A 24,326-nucleotide genomic window follows, 5' to 3' on the forward strand; every position below is an offset into this window, starting at 1 on the left:
TAGAAGGGGCTTTAACAAGCTGGTCTCCCTACCAACAGGTAAATACTAGGTGTAGTGCAGAGGGGGACGCCAGTAACTCAGGCTGGAGATAAGCCTACAGCATATGAAATGAGGTATCTCTCTGAGGGTGAGCTCAGTCTGAGCAGAGACCCGTGGATTGCAATTGTTGAATTCAGACATTGTTACTGAGATACAAACAAACAAAAAGGGGTCTTTACTAAAACGGCTTCCCTACCTAACAGCTCTGTATTCTCTAGCAAGTTACTGAGATCTCTGTTGCTTTATTTCATCTTTTTAATGGGGAGGAGGGGTTGTTAAGTGAAAATACACACAAAAAATTCTAATATAGTCTATGGCTCAGAAAAATGCTTCCTTCCTTCCTTCCCAATTCTCTTTTCTTCCTTAAAAGCAAAAGTAAGGGAGTAGCTGTCAGGGTCATTATCAACAAGGTCTTTGGGACTAAGTTTCCTTTGCACTGATTTGCAGTTCAGCCCATTAAGCCTGCCCTTGGCACCGCATGCATTCCCTGCACGTGGCGTGGCCGTGGCCTCTGCAAGTCCACTCCAGCGAATAAAGGATCATACAGATACAAAGAGAGGGTCCATCAAGGCACAAGCTCGTGCTGTGGGAGAACGAAAAAGGGAGCAAATGCACCGTCCTGGACAAGGAGGAATGAATCGCAGAGGACTGAGCTGTTCCTTAAAGATTTTCCTGGGAGGGGCAGCGCCTGTGGCTCAGTGAGCAGGGCGCCGGCCCCATATGCCGAGGGTGGCGGGTTCAAACCCAGCCCCGGCCAAACTGCAACCAAAAAATAGCCGGGTGTTGTGGCGGGCGCCTGTAGTCCCAGCTACTTGGGAGGCTGAGGCAAGAGAATCGTTTAAGCCCAGGAGTTGGAGGTTGCTGTGAGCTGTGTGAGGCCACGGCACTCTACCGAGGGCCATAAAGTGAGACTCTGTCTCTACAAAAAAAAAAAAAAAGATTTTCCTGGGAGGGGGGTGGCAGCTGGGAGGACGGCATTCTCCTATTTCTTTTTTACTACAGGGATTCAATATTTGCCCTTCATAAAAATTAGACAGAAAAAATAAGTTCTAGCCCATCAAGCCTGTCTGATCGGAAACAGAAAAAGACTCATAATGAATATGTCAACATGTCCACATTTTTCATTTCTTTTCTAAAGCAATTCCATCTGCAAATGAATTATGCACTCAGGGCTAGACAGGGCCTCCATTCCTACACTCCAGAAAAATGTGTTTACTTCGCTTTGCATTTCTTACAGCTCAGTGGGAAGGCAGTTGCAATGCAATTTCTGATCCAGCGCAGGGATGGAGAAGCCAGCCCTCTCCCCAGCTCCAGAACACAACCAAAGCTTATATAAAAACCCAAGGTTGGGGAGTTCATTTTTTTCCCAACCATATCAAGTCCATAAATCATCTCTCGAGAAAGAAGATAACGTTTCTGGATTTCTATTTTGTCTGTCATGAAAACTAAAGTCCAATCTGTGAGGCATTATATTGTTATATCCATTTGCAGAGCACTAAAATTGCTCTCAAAGATTATAATTCTCCAAGCTATTTTTTAGTGCAATAGACAAAGCGGGTTGTTTCTTAGGCACAGGTAACTGAAAGCAGCTCCCTATCTCACATAAATTTATCTTCCCTCTGAAAAGTAAATGCATCTCCACATGCGGTCTGATGTTCTGCAGAGTCCCAAGCTGCCCTTCTGCTCCAGGAGGGAGAGATGGAAGCTGGGCCTGAGTCTCCAGGTTTTGATGGACAGGGGCCTAGAGTGAGTTCTGAGCTGGTGTTACCATGCCCTCTAGTGGTCATTAGCCATAACCAGCGGGGGTGGGGTGGGGAACTGGACTCCGGAAACTAGCTCAGGGGCGGTGGGTTGCTACAGAGTCCCGGCTTACCGCCTCACTTATTTGCATCTAGTGTGGAACACAGTGAGTGTGGTAGGACTTGCTGTTGCTTATATAAATGTCAGCTTGCCACTGCGCTCAGAGGGTACATCAGGCATTTTTCTTACACTTTTGCATCTCACTGTGCTCTGTCCTTGAGCCCTGAGCGCACAGGAGAACTTTGAAATGTATTTTCAGAGTGACTGAATAAATAAATGCATCCAGCTAATAAATGATGGATTCTGCGCACCCACCACGAGCCTGACTCATTTGACAATATGCACATTCTTTCTGCTTTCTGGGGTGTATTTGATTTGCCTTCTTCCCCTAGTCATTGCTTAGCCAAGTAAAAGAATCACCCCTCTTCTTTTATCTTCGAGATGAGGAATATAATCAAAGCATTGGAGGGCTGGAGAATAAAACCTTCCTTTATGGGTAGAAGAGAGAGCCCAGGCTGGCAGTTCAAAAGGGAAGATGGACACGTGTACCCTATAAAAATACACAGCTATTTTGTACCTGTAATCATTTAAAAAAGAACTTTAAAAAGAGAAGAGAAGAACATCCCAGAAAAAGAAGTGGAAGTGGAAGAATACATAAAACAAATGAGTTTTGCCACCCCTCCAAGCATCCTTCCCGGTCATGTCACCCAGGGCCACCAGCAGAAGTTAAACTGTGAGCACAGTAGAGTTTAGCCTGCTCTGACAGCCTGGCTGACAAATGGCATTAGGATCCGATTGTGGATGCCCATGTCTGCCAGGACTTGTGTTCTTCCCTCCAGCAGGTGAATGCCACACCGTCCAGTGGTAGGAAAGGAAGAGTTGATGGGTTTCCAGAACTGCCAACATCCAGGCCACCTCTGAAGATCTAGTTCTACCAGAGGGGGAGAACTCAAATCAGAAGATGGATAAAAGGAAACGTGGCAAAAATGTAGGAGAGGCAGACCCAAGCTGGAGAGGATGTGGGGGCGCTCTCTGCTCCCAAGAGTGTCTCGGGCGTTTCCTGTGGGCCTGAAGCCAGCCCAGCTCATCCGCAGACCACAGACCCCTGAGCTAAACTGCCCAGCAGCTCTGTGTGCTCTTGGCACTTACTCTCTGTAAAGTGGGGCTGGTAAGAGTGTGTGCCCACAAAGCTGCATATGGATTAATGGAAATGATGCACATAAAGGGCCCAAGGTGGGATCTGACCTGGAATTGAACTCCAAGAGGCGAGACGCTGATAATGTTGAGGAGAGGAAGAAGAGGACCAAACCTTTCCTGAAATAGTCTCTGCCTTTTTCATTTTCTTTCCAAGATCATTTCAGCAACATATTCTTTCTTTCCCAGGCTGCCAAGGGAACCCAGGCAGAGGGTCAGGAGCTAAAAAGCTAGATTTGGGGAGGTTTGTAGTGGGTCTGGAGTCACCATGAGGTTCAAATCTGCCTTTTGGGAGTGATCCAAGTCCAAATCCTCCTGGGCTGAGAAATAATCTCAGCCTCTTTTGTTATAACTTGTTTGTTTATTTGTGTGTTTTAGGAATAAGGTCTCACCCTGTCACCCAGGCTGGAGTTCAGTGATATAATCATAGCTCTCTGCAACCCAGCCAATATCTCTCTCTCTCTCTCTCCCCCCTTTCCTTTCCTCTTTTCTTTTCTTTCCTTTCTTTTTTTGGTGGAGACAGGTTCTTGCTATGTTGCCCAGGGCGGTCTTGAATAATTCCTGGTCTCAAACAGTCCTCCCACCTCCATTCTGATACTACTTTAACACACCTGTGCCTGTGCACACACCCACGTGCATACTCAATGCACACAGGCGCACTCCCGCAGGACTGGGTCATAGGAGGAGGGAATTCTCACCTCTCCTGCCTCACTTCTCACCACCTCTACCAGATCCTACCACCCCTCCCCACATTCTGGTCCTTGGAATGGCTCCACACATACCGCTAAAAAGCTTTAGTGCTTCCAGGGAACTGAGTTTTGCTGCTTTGTACAAGCCAGCAGAAGTGGTCATCAAATGAAGCTTTCCAGACCCGCAGAATTGATCCCACATTCTGAAGTGACTCTGTACATACCAATTTTCCCCATAAACCTTTCTGCTCTTTCACCTGGAACAGAATTTGAAGGATGTGGTTATCAGTCCTCTGATAATGCCAATTTTTAGACCTCTTCCTGAATATCGTTATTGCTGCCAAAACCTACTGGCAAAGTAATATTGATAGAGCCACTATACTAAAAAGGATGTGTTTGCCGAGTTGTTTTTTTCATATCACAGACTTTAACTATATTGCAGTTAAAATCAATACAAATGTAACCTTTTCAACCATGTGAAATGAGTTCATTTTTATTATAATTCTTTTTTTGCCATTACAAGACTGTGATTGCAAAAGGAACCAGGTCAACTTAAGCTTTATTGAAAGACCATTAAAGAAACAAACTCAAACTCATTTAAATACTGAAGCCGGTGCATTAAAAAGATCAATAAGGTAAAAGCAACTGAGGTTGCTTTACTTAAACACCCCACATATGAGAATCATTCCACAATCACAATCTGAGCAAACCTATAAACCCGGAGAACCAGCCAATAAAGACGAAAACACTCTTTCATTAAATCAGCTGGGAACCGTAAAGCCCTTAGCTTGAGTCTGATTAGACATACTGCATTTAAATTTTCTCTCAGGATTTTAAAACATCATCTGGCAAAGACACATTGATCAATGAATGCTATTGACTTAGGAAAACCATTAGCTCCCCAAGTTGGGGGAATGAAATTGAGAAAAGTCACAGTTTCGTTTCTTTAAAAATAACACAGGATTAGGCTACAGTGAAGGAGTGTTCCAGACTCACAGAGCGTCAGGAGACTTTCTTTCTGCCCAGACGGAGCATGGTGTCTTGAACACAGTCATGTCTATTAAGCTGAAACTCTACTTCTGACTCCAAGCACAAGGATTAAACAGAAACGACTTGTGTGCCTCAGTTTCCACATGTCCAAATTAATAACCTTTCCTGCCTCGCCTCTTTCCCTAGATGACAAAGCAAAGATGATCATCACAAGCCTCTTCAAGTTCTTCCTTAAAAACTACAATGTAAATTGCAAACTTTAGTCATACTATGTACTTAGAATAACCATGAAATCAGAACAGTCCTTTCTGGCCATGACTGACCTTTGACCAGTCCCTGCTTACATCACCAGACATGGAAAGCAGGCCATTGTTCTTTTTAAAGTACCATCAATTGTGTTTTCTCTAATTACCAAATTAAATGTATTTGTTGAGGACAGCTCAGGACAGGAATAAGGTCTCACCCTGTCACCCAGGCTGGAGTTCAGTGATATAATCATAGCTCTCTGCAACCCAGCCAATATCTCTCTCTCTCTCTCTCCCCCCTTTCCTTTCCTCTTTTCTTTTCTTTCCTTTCTTTTTTTGGTGGAGACAGGTTCTTGCTATGTTGCCCAGGGCGGTCTTGAATAATTCCTGGTCTCAAACAGTCCTCCCACCTCCATTCTGATACTACTTTAACACACCTGTGCCTGTGCACACACCCACGTGCATACTCAATGCACACAGGCGCACTCCCGCAGGACTGGGTCATAGGAGGAGGGAATTCTCACCTCTCCTGCCTCACTTCTCACCACCTCTACCAGATCCTACCACCCCTCCCCACATTCTGGTCCTTGGAATGGCTCCACACATACCGCTAAAAAGCTTTAGTGCTTCCAGGGAACTGAGTTTTGCTGCTTTGTACAAGCCAGCAGAAGTGGTCATCAAATGAAGCTTTCCAGACCCGCAGAATTGATCCCACATTCTGAAGTGACTCTGTACATAACAATTTTCCCCATAAATGGAGGAAGACTGACGAGCTGGCCCCCACTCACCCCCCACACCCTCCAAAGCTCCTCCTGTGCAGGGAGACACTCCAGCTGTTCTCTGCTCCCTGCAGGCTCATTCCCATCAGCACACAGACGGGATCTTCTCTCACTTTAAAACAAAACTTCCTCTTAACCCCATTTGATTCTTTTTTTTTTTTTTTGTAGTAAAACTCTTGGAAATAGTTACCTGCGCTCACTGTTACCAGATGGCTTCTCCCCCCACCCCACTTTTTTCAGCCAACCTTACTGAAGTGTAAATTGTGTGCAATTAAATAATTAAATGCACACCCCTTAGATGTACAGGTCGGTGAGTTCTGGCAGACACACACTCCCATATATCCACCACCATCAAAATTAGAACAGTTCTAACACCCCAGAAAGCTCCCCTGGGCCCGACCACTGCCCTCCCACAACCCCTGATCCAGTATCTATTTCTCCAAACCACAGACTAGTTTCACGTGTTCTATATCTTCATATTAGTGAAATCACAGTGTCTGCAGCCTTTTGTCCGGCTCCCTTAATGCTACGTAATGAGTTTGACATTCATCCTTGTTGTGTGTATATGTGCTTGTTTGGTTTTTTTTAATTCCTGGCTGGTATTATATTTATGAATATACCACCATCTGTTTACTCATTCCCCTTGCAATGGGTAGTTGGGTCATTCCAGTTTGGGGACATTCTGGCTAAACCTGTTATGAGCATTTGTATGTGTGAGGTCAATTAAGTTCACACACTCATCCTCAAAAAAGTGCTATGTACCTCATTGCTGAATGTCTCTACGGTCACCTTTGTAAAGGTCCCTTAAAGCCATCTGATGGCTGTAGTGATATTCAGCAATGAGGTATGTAGCACTTTTTCATGGATGAGTTTGTGAACTTAATTGTCTGACCTCGTATGTGTATAGAGAAGACATTTTTAAAATTCCTTTTAAGTCAATATCTAGTAATGGAATCAACGGGTTATATGGTTAAGTGTAGCATTAACATCATAAAATACCATCTTTTATTTTATGTTTCCTCTAGAAAAACAGGAGAATTCTAGTTGCTCCACACTTGATTTTACCACTTTCTTCATGAGGCTGGTCAAGTGGGTGTGTAGTACGACCTCATTGGGCTTTAATTGTCGTTTCCCTGATGACTGGTGAGGTGGAGCCACTTTCCGTGTGCGTATCAGCCACTGCTAACTCTCCTCTTGCGAAGTGTCTAAGTCCTGGGCTCTGTCTTTATTGGATTGTTTGCCTTCTTATTGTTAAGTTGTAAGAGCTCATTCTCAATTCTGGCCTCCTCACCACCAGGCCCCGTGTCCATGTGCTGGTCCCATTGAAAGGTGGCAACTGACACAGGGGCCCCTCGGCGTCAGGGCACCACCCCACCCGCCGCCTTCTGCCCCGTCAGCCCTTTTCGTTCCTTCCCACCTCCTTCACCCAGCCTCTTCCTCCCTTCCTCCTGCTCCAGCCTGTTTCGGGTTCGAGTTCTCTTCTTGTCTTTTTCTTTTTATTGTCCCCCCTTTGTGATCCACCGTCGCGTTCTTAAATTCTACTTATACGTCCCAAAGTCCCCAGTGCGTATCTCAACCCAGACCTCTCTTTGAGCTTCCAATTCACACCCCAGACTGACTCCGAGACATCTGGTGGACTCCGAATGTCTGATGAACAACTCCAGATCTGGCCTCCTGGGCTGCCCCGCCCCACACCTGCCCCCTCGGCCTTTCTGAGTCCAGCCAACGGCTGCTTCACCCTTCCAGCTGCCCAGGCCCCGAAACTCAGGCTATTACTGGAACCTGACTCATGTGCCACTGTGCTTCACATCCTGTCAGCATCACGCTGGTCCTACCCTGAAGATACCCGTGGGCGCCCTCACACCACTTCAGCCCTGACCAACGGCATCTCCTCGCTGGGCACTGTGCCGCCCACAGACACACACGGGTGCGCCTTACACATCAACTCCCCTGTCGTCTGTCCCCAGCACTCCTCACCTCTCTGAGGAAAGGCCAACTCTCGGCCATGGACTGCAGGACCTCACATGAACGCACCGTGTCCGCTCTCCCTGGTCCACACGTGTCAGCCTCAGCTGCAGGCCAGGAGGTCTCCGCCCTGGGCAAGTGCGCCCTGGCCAGTGCCTCTGCCCTCAGTCCTCCCCTGGACACGGCCAGGACTGACTCCTCACATCCTTCAGGCCTGTGCTTGAATCTCCTTCTCTCAGGGAAGCTACCCTTGGCCACCTGATTCCAGATCCCAGTGTGACCCTTCTCACTCCAGACCCCTCTAATTTTGCTCTAATTTGAGGGCAAAGACCCCTTAAAACATACAACATCATTTACATTTTTTCCCTGTGTCTCCCCAGACTAGAAAGGAAACTACGTGAGAGTTAGGACTTGAGGATTTTGTTTGCTGATGTAGCCCAAGCACCTAAAACACTGCAGGGCATAAAACAAGACACTTGATAAAGATTTACTTAGTGAGTAAATAAACGCTTAATGTTACTATTGGCCCCTTTTCACATGATACAGTCTCAAGAAATCTCCTCCTGCCCAGGGAGCAGTAGCTGTCCTGCACGGGCCCTTCTCGGTCATCCTCACTTCCTCACCCTGGGCTGATGGCCGTGGCCCCCTGGCACTGCCCAGGGAGCAGCAGTTGTCCTGCACGGGCCCTTCTCGGTCATCCTCACTTCCTCACCCTGGGCTGATGGCCGTGGCCCCCTGGCACTGCCCAGGGAGCAGCAGTTGTCCTGCACGGGCCCTTCTCGGTCATCCTCACTTCCCCTCCCTGGGCTGATGGCCGTGGCCCCCTGGCACTGCCCAGGGAGCAGCAGTTGTCCTGCACGGGCCCTTCTCGGTCATCCTCACTTCCCCGCCCTGGGCTGATGGCCGTGGCCCCCTGGCACTGGCTTCTTGTTGGCTCCCTTTGGCTGTTAGGAAAATGGGGGTGAGAGATAAGAGAGGGCAGAGTCTGTATTGTCCCCAGCTCTGTTCTGCTCCTTACCTGCTTATCTCCTGTCCCTCAGCCACTGCCACATCAGCTGGCCCCTGCCCCCTGATCCTGTCATCACAGAACTGCCCCCAGACTTCCAGGCCTAGGGATGATAACTGAACACCTAGGCCCGAGGTGCTGGCCTGACTTCACTCTGGGGTTCCCTTAACCCTGCCCACTTCCTAAAGACAGACCTCCCTTAACTGCTCTTCTTTTTAGCAGTGTCTGGGTCAGCTCTCTCCTGCTGCGACCCTGACAGGCTTGTTTTGAGGCTAGACCCAGCCCTGTGAACGTTCTCTAAACTCTAATCTTATTTGTTTCGGCTGGAGCTTCTCATCTATTTTGTTTTTTAACCTTGTTCTATTATTAACTCACCCTCTGCAGAGGCTGCTAGAACCAACTACCCTGATTTAGGCGACACTTCTCAGCTTAAGGGCACAGTCCTCCACAAGTCTGCCCTCCCTCCGAGGCACCAGCTGCCAGCTTGTAGGACTCCAGGCACCCTCACTCACAACCTGTTGGCTACAAATCCGGGGGTTCCCTGTACCTGCTCAGCATCAACAGTGTGCTAGAATGATGCCCAGAGCACACTGCTCTTACAACAATATTACATCATCAAAGATGCAGTCTAATCAGCCAAAGGGAGAGGTGCAGAGGGCAAGGCTTGGGAGGACCCCAGATGCAAAGCTCCTAGTCCTCAGGACTCATGACCCTCCCTGCACACCAGTGGGTGGGTGACAACACGCACACCAGGGACGTTTACTTGAGCGTCAGTGTCCAGTTATTTTAGGGGTTTCATTATATAGGCACAACCGATTGACTCGTCCCTGCCCTGGAGGTTAGGCTCAATGTCCCAATTCTCCAATTACATGTTTGATGAAAGAAGGGAGAAAAAAACAGACACCTCCTTGCATGAAGACCCTGCCCTCCCTCGCTGGTCACAGCCACCCTCTTGCTGGCTTTCTCTTGGCCCAAAGCGGATGAATGGCAGCTGTGGCAGCTCCTCTAGCCCTAGATATGTGTGGCTATAGGCAGGTGATCCTGCTGTGAGATTTGCCCGCACGTCCTGCCTGCATGGCAGCAGCATCTCAGGATGTGCATCTTTGCCCCATCTGCAGAGCTCTCCAGCCGTGCCACAGCCCCAGTCCCAGGTACCTGCCACAGCCACCAACGCGGGGCCTTTGGGACATATGCAGGACACAGGCAAGACACACCGTCTCGACCGGTGAAGTCCCTCCAGACCATTGCTGTCTGTCTGTCGCAGTGCGCACTCCCCCGCGTGCCTGGACTCCTTGACCTGGATTCAGTGGTCGTCCACTTTGGGAAAAAAATGTCAGTTTCTTCCTGCTGAGAGGCCCAGAAGCACCCTACTCTTGCCCAGTGTCTTTGAACTCAGCTTCTACACCCAGACCCTCACTTCCCTCAATATTTTTTTTCTCAAGAGGATTCCATTTCTCACAAGAGAGATCCTGGGGTCTCCCCCACACAAACTGCATGTGTTTGAACTCCACTGTGACCACATGTGAACGGGAGTCCTCCAGCCTTTCCTCTGTGATGGAAATCCACAGCCCACCCTGGCCTCTCCCAAGGTCCTTTCCGTCCCACCCTATTTCTGCTGTGGGGCTCGCTCTCAACATATCCACCCGAGACAGAACTGGACACCTTCAGCCAGACACACACAGCTGCCTGGAGCATCCCCAGAGCAATGGCCTTTATTGACTATTTCAGGATGATGGAGGGGCCAGAGCAGGTGAACCCCCACGTCTCTGAACGCCACATACCACTTACTCACACCCTCTAGAGTTCTCTTGACCAGCCCTCTGCAGAGCTTTCTCCTAGGCCTTCACCCCTTGCACTTCTGGCCCTTCTGCTTTCTCTGATGCCTTCCTCAGGCTGCCCACCTCCTTCCCCACCATCTCAGGTCTCCCCAATTATTATGTATAATAAGAAGCTGAATCTTCCAAAACGTGGTCCCAACTTGTAGGTCCAGAGCAATCAGGTGCTCGGCAGACACAAAGCCTTGGATTTGATCTCCTTGTAAAGAATTCACGGTTGTAAATAACAGCAAGAAGTTGGGAGTGGTGCTGTACCTGGGAGTAGATAAGTAGGCAGGAAGATGATAGATAGATAGATAGATAGATAGATAGATAGATAGATAGATAGATAGATAGATAGATAGATAGATAGATAATAGACAGATTTACAAATAACTGTAACCCCAGCCATGTATGGATGAAAGTGAAACCTTGCACTCTGGCGTTCAAAATTCTATACGATCCGTCTTCCATTCGCCTTCCATTGGCTTCTCCCGTTTCTTTGCAAAACACGTCCTTCGCGTTGGTCCACGAGGCTGGTTGTCTCAGTACCCTATAGAGAACCTGTTTGTCTGTGGATTCAAAACGTCCTCACCCTGCCAATCTAAGTCCTGGACCATGATGACAGTTATTCTCCCTATTACACATTTTCCATTGGGGATAATATTTTATTTAATTTTCCTATGTTATAATATTATGCCTAATTGTTTTATGTCATATTTTCCAAACAAAAATCTAAGCACCTTGACCCTCGCTGGGACCATCTACTTCTACATGTCATCAGCCTAACGCAGGTTCTGGTTTGCAGGTGGCCAGTTGGCAGAAGGGTGTGTGCGAGGAGGCCTCAGTAGTTACGATAAGGCTGCTGCCTAACAGGACATGCGGTCAGAGGGGCAACTGAGTCTTATGCCACAGTTGTCCTCTTCCTATGGGGGTCCTCACCCCGGGGCAGTCAGGTCACCCGGTGATGATCGTTCACAATGGCCTGGGGGTCCTGGGGGATGGACGAGCTGCTGGAGATGGTGTGGCCTCAGGACTGCCCCCAGCTGATGTAACAACCTGATCACATCCCAGGACATCAGCAACTGGCAATTATACACTTCTTTGAGGGACTCATCTTCAGATACAGTCTTGTGACTAGACCGGTCACAGCAAGGGCCCTGCTATAAGAATCTGACAATCAGAGAGCCACCACTTCCACACAGCCCAGACCCACCCTCAGCAGATCAGCAATGTGGCATCAACACTTGTCTGCACCAGACTAAAAGTTTCCTCGTTCGTCATTTCCTTTCTGCTGGTGGCCTTATTAAACCCCCACACGACTCACCCAGGAATACACCAGGAACCAAATTTAAACAATCCCTGAAAACGTGCTCAACGGATCAAGATCACGGAGGTGCATAAAGGCTAAGACAGGCAGAGTCTCAGGCCTGTGTATCACCTCCACTGTGTTTCTCACAATCTTTCAAAGTTCCTTGTCCTTTTCATTTATTTCACTAAAAATTTAGCCATAGCAGGATACAATTTTAGCAACACTATGTTAATAACTATTTTCAAAAGAAACGTTTCCTAATTTTATTTTTTTGTTCTCATTTGTTTCTTTCTGTCTTCTCCCACACATTTATTTGTTTTTTTTTCTTACTCCTGGAGAGTCATTTTTCAAGTTTTCAAAATGTTGCCTGGAGCTCTTCAGGGAAAATATACCATACAAAGTCACCCATGGTTATTACGTAAAATTATTATCTAAAGTACTCACACGTGTCATGGTTAAGGTTGATTGTTATTAAAGTGGCTTTAAATACGAAAGTATATAAAAACCATGAACTATTCTCATATTAGATCTCCAAGAAAGAAATTTGAAACATAATTACTAGATACTGGTTCAGACATTGCTTTTTAACAGTTTATAATCATCTTCTGAATTTTTACTTGCAATTCCAAGGCATGAACCTGAACACGTAAAATTTTTCTGCCCAGATTCTTTGAAACAATTATATAGTGTTCAAGCCATTCACACTATAAATGTTTTCGAAATTAATGCTATTTTAAAAATGCTGTACCAGTGAAAAAATGAGAATTTCTTCTCCCATCCATCAATGTTTCCAAAAAGTACACAGATATATCAATAGAAAATCAGTTTTCTTATTTTTTGAAAAACATCTTAAGCTTTAAATAACTTTCAGTGTTTTTCCAGTAGGTGGAGTCTTAGTCTAGAGAAAGCAGATCAGTGTGTAATGGCTAATTGTTTTCTTCCTATTCCTACTATTATAGAAATTTTTGATATAAAATAAAAATCACTTGATGGGTTCACTGAGTCTCTTAATTGAACTGATGTAGCAGGATTTCAACTGCCCTAGACCTTACAGGCAGCTATATTTTCCTGATTACATTACCATATACTAACGGCATGATGACAGTAGTGATAACTACTTACAATACCTCTCCTTTAAAATTGCTTATTGAGCCCTAAGTGAAACCTCCCGGCATCTCTGAAAGAGAAATCACGTACGTGTACAGCAAAGAAGGATGCCTCTTAATCCTTTCTTTCTCGAGCTATAAGCATTTCTGGGAATAGCAGTCCTTGTGAGTCTAATACTGGTTCAAGGCTGATGCTGCCACTCCCAGTCTGTGTACCAGGGTAGCTCACTAAATGTCCCTGGGTGTCCCCTTCCTCTTCTACAGTTGTTTTTTTTTTGTTTGTTTGAGACAGAACCTCAAGCTGTCGCCCTGGGTAGAGTGCTGTGGCATCACAGCTCACAGCAACCTCCAATTCTTGGGCTTAAGTGAATCTCTTGTCTCAGCCTCCCAAGTAGCTGGGACGACAGGCGCCTGCCACAACGCCCAGCTGTTTTTTGGTTGTAGTTGTCATTGCTGTTTGGTAGGCCCTGGGCTGGATTCAAACCCACCAGCTCTGGTGTATGTGGTATATGTGGCTGGCGTCTTAGCCGCTTGAGCTACAGGCGTTGAGCCTCTCTTCTACATTTGTGAAAATAAGGAGGTAAACTAGTTGTTTCAAAGGCCCCGCCTTGCTTAAAAGTCTCACTGAACCCGACCTTTGAGCATTTTCTTACAGCTGAACATTGGGAGTCAGATCTGCTGAGACCTCTAGGTACACATGGCAGAGACAACACTTGTCACATGGGTCTCAGAGATGACACTTGTCACATGGGTCTCAGAGACGACACTTGTCACATGGGTCTCAGCACTGGACCTGAAGGAACTGTGCCCTTCTAGGGAGAGTGGACATGTTCTCCCACCGTCCATCCATCACTAGGATTGGCTACAGTGGAGTGAGCCGCACCGAAAGGTGCACTAGAGCTGGATAGGAGAAGATTCTGCTCACAGCCCCAGTGACCTGGAAAATACTCCTCCGTCGGTCACCATAGCAAAACATTTTCAAAGAAACCTTAAGTATTATCTAGTCCCTCCTCCTGACTGGAGGAGACCGAAGTCCCAGGAGGCTTCATAGCTTGTTAAGCATCAAGCTGGCCAGTGGCTGAGCCAGGGTCTGACTCCTGTCCCTTCTGGCCCCCCCACACCAGCCCTCCTGTCTCACGCCTGATGTCGAGGAGCCATTTTGCAAGAGCCCCCTGGACAGCAGGAGGACACGAAGTCCTGCCACCAGAGAAAGGAAACAAGGGCTGTGGAAGCCCCTCTCCTGGAGGGTGTCACAGCAATGTGAAGAGGGCCCAGTGCACGGAGACCACCCACTCCTCTCTTTCCACACACTTGCCGCCAGGTGGTGCCGGCTTGAAGAGAGCCCCTGGCCCCACTGGCAGGATCCTGTCTGTCCTGAAAAGGCCTGGGACTCAGCAGGTTCTTTTCTAGCTGTGGAGGCAGCAGTTGGCCATTCTTCTTGGTCTTGGAAGGAAACGTTCCCAGAATCAGGTGTAGGCTCCGGAGATGGATCTGGCACCTCCCATCTTGCCAAAACTTGATTAATTGATTGACTTATTAAATGAAAGAACTCCACGTGGTTGAGCCCAGCTTGGGGCTGGTAATGAAGTCAGCAGTTTCGATAATAATCCCCAGAATAAGCATTTTACTATATTTGATGAAAGGAGAGCAGAACATTCCTGGGTGGGCACAGCATCCCCAGCCCCGCACTCTGCCCAAGAGAACGCAGTGGATCCCGGGGCTGACAGAGCTGAGGAGGCAGAGCAGAGGGGCAGCGAGGCCGGAGGGCTCAGGGCTCCTGCCTCTCACTCTAGGAAGATGCCACCCTCCCCTCTGATCACCCCAGGGCTATTGACTCTCTCCCAAAGAGGCAGAGGCCCAGCTCCTCTCTCTGCAGTTAACTGTGGTATTCAGGGAACTTTCGGTTGATGAAGGCATGTTTCAGGACACACACTCACAGCCTCTGTGACAGGCGTGCATGCTAACCCAGTGACAAAAGCTTGACTCTTGCTCACTTGTTGCAGAGTTCTGTTACGGGGAGGTTTCTTGAGTAAGAGCTCTATAAGTCAGCAGGATTTATGGCAGCTTAGCCAAAAGCAAATTAAGGTCAAACGCAATGTGACCCCTAACTGGGACAGCTTCCCACATGGTGACCTTCTACCTGTATCCTCGGTAGTCCTTGGGATTGGAGAGACCACCTGTGGCTCCCCAGTATAGGCTGGAAGAGGCTGGCAGGCTGACTCCACAGGGACAAGCTTGTGGTTCGGAGCCACGTGGTCCCAAGAACAGGCTGCCCTGAACCCAAGATTCTCAGAGCTGGGGGAGGGAGGGGTGTCCCACAGCATAGACCCAGAGTCTCAGATTGATGAGCAGACTCTTTTGATGACATCTGCAAGGACAGTGGCCATCTTCCTCACCCAACTGATGGCTGTAAAATTCTGGTCTATTCTAGAGCTCTCTCTCTCTAAGCACAAAAGTTCTAGCAGAAGTCAACTTGGTGTTCCCGTTCCTTAAACACACATGTGCACAAGCACACACACATGTACAGACCCACACACAGACACACACCACAGGGCTCAGTCACCGATGACATTCAATCCATGTCGCGTGAGCACCTAGCAGGTTACACCCATTCCATGTGGGTGGAAAATCGACAGGAAGGTTACGAGCCAGCACTGCCGGGGAGGAAGCAGCGGAGCCCGAGGCGCCCACACTGTGTGCTGCCTCCCACCTGCGGAACCATCAGCGGGGGGTTAACAGACGTGTGGCATCAGGGGATATGGGGACCCCTGGGGCAGGAGCAGTGACTGGGGCACAGTCTCTGTCCTTCAGGGTCCCTGTCTCGAGGGAGGAGGGACAGGACGGTGACACTGCGCTGCTGGCAGGCCCACCCTTAACAGCTGTGTCTCCCCCTCTCATAGACGTGGATTCTGTGTCCTCTCCATTACTGAGAACCGCAATCCTGGCCTAGAAAACACTTAGATGAACGTGTCTTCAGTACGGGGGTCGAATCCTGCTCCTTCCCATTTTCAGTTGCAAATGGCCCTGGGCCTATGGGTTCCCTCCATCTGCCAACCCCCAAAAGGAATGGAGATTCAGAAGGAAGGGAAAGATATGGTCTCTGCTCTTCAAGCTGCCTCTTTGGATCTGTAGGAGTGGCAGCTTTTATGGGGCAGACACACACAGACGAGGGCGCCGGGCTGAGTGATAAATGTTTCTCATCCCTCACATCTGTCTGCTTCGGCCTCTCCTCCTGCTTCAACATTCATCAAACTGCTACGTCCTAAATTCAATATCTCTGAGCTAATTCCAAGTATTACCCCAAATCGGGGCTGGGAAGGCAGCGTGATATCGCGGGCCTTTGTCTAGAGCCCTGGGCACACTCCCACAGCACAGGCAGGGCCTCGCTTGGAACCCTGCCCTTCTATCGCGGGAGAGGAGGCCCAGCCCCTCCACTGCTCCAAAGAATCCATAAATATTTCCTCTTTGTTCCCTCTCTAGCTTTTCCCTAGCATCCCCAAGACATAAACATGCTGATGAAATCCCTTCAAACTCTGCCAATGCAAACTGTGGAAATGAACTGAAATTGCAAAATAATATCGGAACAGACGTTAAAGCTTAAAGCTCAGTGTGTGAGACACGGGCCCGGGCTGAATCAGTATGCTTCTAATGGCTGAGTGGTAAATGTTAGACAAATTAGTGTTCCCTCAAGGTTGTCCTGGGGCACCCAGAGTCACAGTCTTTAATTTTATGACCCTCTATTACACAATCTCTTATCGCCTCTTTAACTGCCAATGAAATGACCACCAGCTAAATGTGCAGCAAAATACATTTAATACAAAATAGCTCACCTGGACCCCAAAGAAATTACCTTGAAATCATTACACTTAACTGTGGCAAATGCCCGGGTTCGTTTGAAAAGAGTTGGCCACCTGGCAATACAGTGGAATTATATAAGATGTCATTTCCTCGGGCTTTTCTTGCCTTATCTGATTTAATGCATTTCTCTTTTAAATGTAAATATTTAACATGTAGCTGATGCTCTCCCTGTCCTGATTGGCAGGACTGGGCTCGTCCAGGAGGCTAGACCCACAGCTCTCCTTTGTTTCTGTTGACAGGTGTAGCTGGGGAAGGACACCAAGTCTGGACCCTTTATACCTAGTTAATATCTATTGAATAAGGTAGCAGATGACCAGCCCAGCACAAAGCCTTGCACACAGTAGTTGCTCAATACATGCTTCCTCCTTCTGCCTGTTTTGCTTCTCCCAGCAAGGACCAGAGCTATGTCTGCAGCTTGAGCACTGTCTGCAGCGAGGGCGTGGCATGCAGAAACGGAACCCCACACCAGACACAGCTCTGAACAGTCAGAATTAGCTACCATAATGCAGCTGTGAGGTGCAAGGAACACCCCCCACACCAAGTATCCTAGAGGCCCCCTAGGGTAAAGGAGCACATCCAGGGATGTCTATTGGGGGTGGGGAAGGTTCTGTTGCCAGGGCAGGAAAAGTTGTCCCCTGACCCCACGAGGGTCTCCAGACCAACCTGGGAATTCAGCTGCCCTAAGACAGATCAACAGGGCGGTGCCTGTGGCTCAGTCGGTAAGGCGCCGGCCCCATTTACCGAGGGTGGCGGGTTCAAACCCAGCCCCGGCCAGGCTGCAACCAAAAAATAGCCGGGCGTTGTGGCGGGCGCCTGTAGTCCCAGCTACTCCGGAGGCTGAGGCAAGAGAATCGCTTAAGCCCAGGAGTTAGAGGTTGCTGTGAGCTGTGTGAGGCCACGGCACTCTACCGAGGGCCATAAAGTGAGACTCGGTCTCTACAAAAAAAAAAAAAAAAAGACAGATCAACAGGGCAGAAGCCTGCAGATTTTCATGTGGACCCAGGAGCCTTCTCGGGAAAACAAAGATCCCAGCAGTGAGGCCGGAGTGCTTATACAATAGGTTGAACAAAAGTAGGAATTGTGGAAAAGTAACTAAATAATATGGGGAGGCTAGAGGCAGATAAGGGTTATTTTTAACTATAAAAGCAGTGTTAGTACAGATTCCTCTCAGCCTCAACTCTCTGTCTCTGGTGACAAGAACATCTTTTTCTTCCTGGCAGAGGGAGGGCATCTTTCGGTGTGGGGGCCACGGGGAAGCTTCTCTCCTGCTTTCCGGAGGAAAATGCAGGGTCACAGATTTGCATCCGCTGCTTCAAAATGCCTTTAGCTGAAAAGAGTCACTAGGCCAAACAGGAGTATTTGAGGCTGGCCTGTTCTGACCCCCTTCAAGGCCTCGCTGGGGAAGATGTGATTCAGTTCTCTGCTCTAGCCAAGCAGGAGCTGGTCCAGGGGAGCAACAGGCCACCGTGTGGAGATTCAGGGGAACAGGCGACAGGCCCAGTAGCCAGAGCCTGAGCAGGGCCCACGCAGTGCTGCTCTGGCCTGTTTCTGTATTGAGGGGCTAAGGTTGTCAAGGCCAAGGCCGTGGGGTCACAGAGGGATTGATGCTGGCCTGTGGCTTAGGCAGGCTCCACTGATGGCCTCACACCCTAGGTAGAGTGTCTGCTACCCACCTCCCCTGCTGGAAATTATAGGAAGCCCCTTCCTCCCATTATGATCCTCTCTCGGGCCTCTACTGGGAAAACTTAACTGCTGTGCTCACTTCACAAGAGAAAGGCTTAAAGGAATGGCTGTTATCACAGCGCATACATTGACGCTGAAGCCTGGGCCATGAATCAATAATTGACATAAAGGGACCCATATACCTTAGAGAACATGGGGTGTCTCTTTAAGAATTGGGAAGGGCTTATTTTAGGAATCAGCTTATGGTGGGAGGGTTCAAGGAAGCAGAGGTCTCTTCTCAATAGGGGGCTCTCAAAACAACAGGGGCAATTCAGTAATTGAGTCTCAGTAAGTTTCATCTGGGAGGCAGGAGGCTGGAGAAAGCTCAAGTTGTTACGGGAGAAAATCCCGGGACTATGGGACGGTTGGCTAGATTTTTGATTGTGTGGGATTTTTTTTTTTAATATTTTGTATTAGTTCCCTAGTGTTACTGTAACAAACTGCCCCAGTCTTAGAGGCTTAAAACAGCACAGAGTTACTACCTGACAGTTTCAGAGGTCGCAAGCCCCAAATCAGGGGAAGCGCTGAGCTGCAGGAGGCAGAAAGGCTGGTTCCTCCCGTAGGCGCTGAGAGAAGGGTCTCCTTGCCCTTTTCAGCTTCTAGAGGGCGCCTGCATTTCGTGGCCCCTTCCTCACATCACCCCACCTTCTTCTGTTGTCACACCTCCCTCTCGTCACCCTCCTGCCCTCCTTTTTATTACCAGGTCCCCAGTGATGACATGGGGCTCAGCTGAACAACCCAGGGCCATCTCCCCATCGCCATCCCATCTGCAAAGTCCCCCTTGCCACATGAGGTAACACACTCTCGAATTGTGAGAATTAGGACATGGACGTCTTTTTTGGTTGGGGGCGGTGTTATTCTGTTTACTGCATCTCTTTACTCGGGCAGAATTCCAGAGGGGTCTCGCAGTCCCATTCGCCGTCTTGCAGAATCCTGTCTGTGGTTGCCAGGCTGAGTTGCTTATGTTCAGCAGGAGGACACCGCCACCTAGTGGTAATCCTAGGTGTCTGCTGTCAGCTTCAAAGAGGCTGTTTCCCTTCTTCCCACCTCTCAACTCATCAACCCCAGAGTTCCACCTGCCGACTCTGGTCACATCCCTCCTTCTTAGGCACAAAGCAGGCAGCGGTATGGAGAGAGAAAGCATAAAGAAGCTTGTCAACGCCTGGTGATCAGGAAGACTTTATCAGAGTCTTCTGCCAGCTCTCTGTCCTCCCCTCCTTTCTTATAGAATTTCCTCCTGCTCTGGAGCTTAATTCTTGTGCAGGTCGAAGGCTTTCTGTGTATGGTCAGCATTTGTCATGTTCTTCGTTGTAATAGTTATGAAACATTTTCCTGACTGAACATTTATTTGGATTAGAATTATACGCATGTATCACTGCCCATTTAGATTCTTGTCCAATGCTTTTAATGAATGACGTTATTAATGCATTAAGGCTCAGAGTGTTTATTAAGTTCTCAGGAAAGTCAAAGCCAGGCAGGATCACTGTTAAATATAAGAACCAAGAATCTGAAACTTCTGAATAGGCCACTACTGTGGTGCCGGTGGCTCAGTGAGTAGGGCGCCAGCCCCATATGCCGAGGGTTTTGGGTTCAAACCCAGCCCCGGCCAAACTGCAACAAAAAAATAGCCGGGCGTTGTGGCAGGCGCCTGTAGTCCCAGCTGCTCAGGAGGCTGAGGCAAGAGAATCGCGTAAGCCCAAGAGTTAGAGGTTGCTGTGAGCCGTGTGACCTCATGGAACTCTACCCGAGGATGGTACAGTGAGACTCTGTCTCTACAAAAAAAAAAAAAGAAAAAGAAAAAAACCAGAAGAAATCAAATTCCTACAAATAAATGTAAAATTTAGCATTTCAGCTCAAGGCATCATAGCTTCCATAGAAATAGGAAGGGATAAACTTGATGAAGATAAGCAAGGAATAGGGAATTCTATTTTATGGCGAGCTCAGCGTGAATAATATAAAATAGCTGCCAGAAAAGCCAAGTTGATCTGACCTGGACTCAGAAATAGTTCATAAAGAGAAATGTAACTTCACCACATGGATCAGACCATACCTGGGACTGAGTTCACTGCCGTGCGCTGCTCTGCTGGCTGCATTAACACACGCCAAGGCATTTTTATTGACAGCCCACCATGAGCTCAGCACTGAACTGAGCCTGAGGACACAGAAATCTAAAAGTCTAAATATAGAAACTTGAATATTTATAAAATATGAGTTTCATAACACATCTTTTTTATTAAATCATAACTTTGTACATTTATGGTGTACAATGTGATGATTTGATATACAATGTGGAATGCTTACATCAAACTGGCTAACATAACCATCACCTCATTTATTTGTTATGATCAGACATTTATGCTCTACTCTTAATAGTTTTGAAATGTACCTTTGCATTGTGCACACTGGGTGAGGTCCCACCAAATGCCCTCCCTCCTCCCAGTCTCTCCCCTCCACTCTCCTTCCTCTTCCCTTCTTCTTTCTGGACTATAGTTGTGTTTTATCATTCCTATGAATGTGTATGTGATTGTATATTGGTTTAATAATAGTATTGAGTACACTGGATACTTTTTTTCCATTGTTGAGATACTTTACTAGAAAGAATATGTTTCAGTTCCCATAACACATCATTAAGTTAAAACAGTGCAAAGCTAGTTGGATTCCATACCATTTTTTATTCAAAAAAATTGCTTTCAGAGGCCAAAGCAGGAGGATCACGTGAGATCAGGAGTTCAAGACCAGTCTGAGCAACGTACGAGATCCCATTTGTACAAAAAATAAAAAATAACAATTTTGACAATAGTGGATACATGAGCTGCTGCAGTTACCCATGTGCACCATCAGAGGGCGCCAAAGCAACTAATATTTAGCCACAGAAACTCCGTAGTCTTTGCCTCAAAGAAACAGCTACACAAGATTTTAAATATTTATGATTCTCTGGCCAGAGTAAGTGTTTTGTTAATGATGCATTTGACATTACAGAAAGCTTTTCAAAATGCTAGCCAAACATGCAAACATTTGCTTTAATAGTCCCCCCCCACACACAGACTTTTGTAAGGAAAAACACTCATGCCAAAAACCAGTTCTGCAGGTCAAAACTCTCGAAAGTTCCTGAGATAGATTGACTCCCTGACTCTTAACCCTGATTGTTCCATGTTCTCTAGGTTTCTGGTAAGCAGTTTCAAGATTCAGCTGTAATCACTCATAATGAGTGATTCCTCACCAGAGTAGCTGGTTGTCAGAGTGGTGAAGAAGATTCACTCACTTCTCTGCATTTTCTTAACTGCCTTGTCTCCCGGCCCCTGAGAGCACAGCTAGCTGCCTGCATGTCTGCCCAGATGAAAGACGATTTTTGTGTGATCAGGCTCAGTTATTAGCAAGCACTCACGGGTTTCTGAGTCTGCCTACCTATTTGTTCTGTCTCTCCCCCTCCTTTGCACAATTGCCACCGTGGTTCCTACGAGAAAGCCCCGGTTGGAGAACGTTTTTAGTTTGTTTTGTTTTGTTTTGAGACAGAGTCTCAAGCTGTCGCCCTGGATAGAGTGCCAGTGCCATGGCGTCACAGCTCACAGCAACCTCCAACTCTTGGGCTTAAGTGATTCTCTTGCCTCAGCCTCCCAACTAGCTGGGATTATAGGCGCCCTCCACAACACCTGGCTATTTTATGGTTATAGTTGTCATTGTTTGGTGGGCCCGAGCTGGATTCAAACCACCAGCTCCAGTGTATGTGGTTGGTGCCTTAGTCGCTTGAGCTACAGGCGCCAAGCCAGGAGAAAGTTTTCTTACGACCCACACCTTTTGTCATGCTGACCTTAGCAGGGATTAAACTGACTTCAGAGAAATGAATGGTTACAAGAGATTTGTCTGCAGGTGGACACACACAAAATCAAGCCTAGAAAACTCTAAGATCTCAATGTTGGTGAGCTAGATTCCATAGGTTATAAAAGGGACAGCTGAGAATACAAGGCGGGAAAAACCACAAGGACACAGGGGACAGGACAAGGCCTCAAGTCTGCGACCCCACATTTGCACTTCGTACATGGGGAGCATGATCAGAGCCACGCCCGGCTCCAGCACTCACTGTCTGCACACTGTGTCCATCTGCCTCCTGTCCCTCCCTCTGCGGCCAGCTCTCCCCCAGCTATCGCGGAGAAATCATCTCCTGTGATAAGCAGGAAAACTATACTTATTCACCCTATTTGAATCTCAGCGTGGTGCGAGAGTGTGTGTGTGTGTAGATCAGTATTGCTCTGGAATCTGAACATACTCAAAAAGTGAAGAAAACAGTTCCGTGAGAGGATCCTTAAGAAAATTCATCACTGTGAACGTGGCATTTTACATGTCAGAGGTTGACACTGGAGGTCGGATCAACCATATTGTACTCCATTAAAATGAGCAAGGATCTTAATCCAGTGGGGACATTATCCACAGCTGGGGAGCAATTCATAAAGTCTCTTCACTTACCAGGCTCCGGCTGTTTTCATATAACCCCAGTGAAGGAAGAGATAGACCTCCGTTTTCTCAAGCTGGTGTTTCAGAGTCAGCACTGATAAAATAAGTTATCCAGAAACCCAGGTTCAAAGAGTGATGTCACCCCCCCAGGGAAGATTTGACTCCAGCTCAAGACAGTGACCTGCTCCTAAAAATGTCTCTTGTTTTCTTCCTGCAGCTGGACCATTATCCTGCTGTAAGTTACCATCTGCCCGGTTCATCCGACACGCTCTTCAACTCTCCCAAGTCACTCTTCCTAGGAAAGGTTATAGGTAAGAATCTGGTTCTTTGAGTATAAATGTCTGTTAAGAATACATTAGGTATAATGGATCATTACCTTGGAAGATACCAGGCTCTGAACAGGGTTTCCCAAAGGAGCACTGTTGACATTTTGAGTGAGAACATTCTTTGAAATGGGGTTGCCCCGTGTGTTACAGGGCGTTTACCAGCATCCCTGGCCTTTTCTCACTAGATACATGTAGCACGTCACAGTTGGAGCAAAGATGTCTCCAGACATGGCCACAGGTCCCTTAGAAAGGCAAGATCACAACCAGTTAAGAACCACAGGCTTAAAGAGCCCCAGCTCTGTCGATGTGATCTGAAAAGCACCGTGTGTGACTCCTACACTTTGCTTGTTGGTAACACCTGCCTCTTCCTGAATGATGAAGCAAGAAAAATAAGAATCTGTTCATATGATCGAAGGAGTCACAGTGAGGACACAAAAAAGCCATGTGGGTGCCTGGGGAGGCTAATCCTGGCCAGCCCTTCGAGCCAAGATCCCTTTGATATTTGATAGTTCAGGAAGGGCAAGATGGGAAGGAGCGTTTTTAAATTTCCCTTTGAACGTGACATATACTTCGGTGAGAGACGATGACTTGGCACTTCCCAGCTGTGTCAACATCCATCTTTACAGACATACGGTATTGAACTTGCAACAGACACCTCATGTACTCCAGCCAGGTTTTGACGCCCCCTGGAGATCGATGCCCCCAAGTTGTTGCTTTGCTTGGTCCCCCACTAATCAGAAACCGATCTCACAGAAGGGGGAAGAGACAGCGGCTCTGATACTTGTAACACAAATCCACAGGAGCTCTTGGATGGGCACTGCCTTAAAAGTAATGCATAGAAAGGGTGGAAGAAAGGTGCTTAATCAAGGACAAGGGCCATCTTTATAAAGGAATGGAGGAAATGTATTCTAGAAATAAAAATGGGATTGTTGTTAGCCAACTGCACAGTTTCAGCATGAATTCTGACATAAGTCTGAATCCTTCTAGAAGGAACTCAGGACCACTCACAATCAGTAAAGATTCGTGAGGCAG

At 47.6% G+C, this 24,326-nt stretch overlaps 1 protein-coding gene across 1 annotated transcript in view; it reads left to right on the plus strand.

The window, feature by feature from the left end:
• CNTNAP2 (contactin associated protein 2) overlaps nt 1-24,326 on the plus strand; it is a 1,471,582-nt gene that overhangs the window by 1,340,338 nt on the left and 106,918 nt on the right. Inside the window, exon 21 of the mRNA XM_053608746.1 lies at nt 23,186-23,279. Within this exon, the coding sequence (XP_053464721.1) occupies nt 23,186-23,279 (94 nt within the window). The remainder of the gene's footprint in view (nt 1-23,185; nt 23,280-24,326) is intronic.

Source organism: Nycticebus coucang, chromosome 11, assembly GCF_027406575.1.
Source record: "Nycticebus coucang isolate mNycCou1 chromosome 11, mNycCou1.pri, whole genome shotgun sequence".
In the NCBI taxonomy this organism is placed as follows: domain Eukaryota; kingdom Metazoa; phylum Chordata; class Mammalia; order Primates; family Lorisidae; genus Nycticebus; species Nycticebus coucang.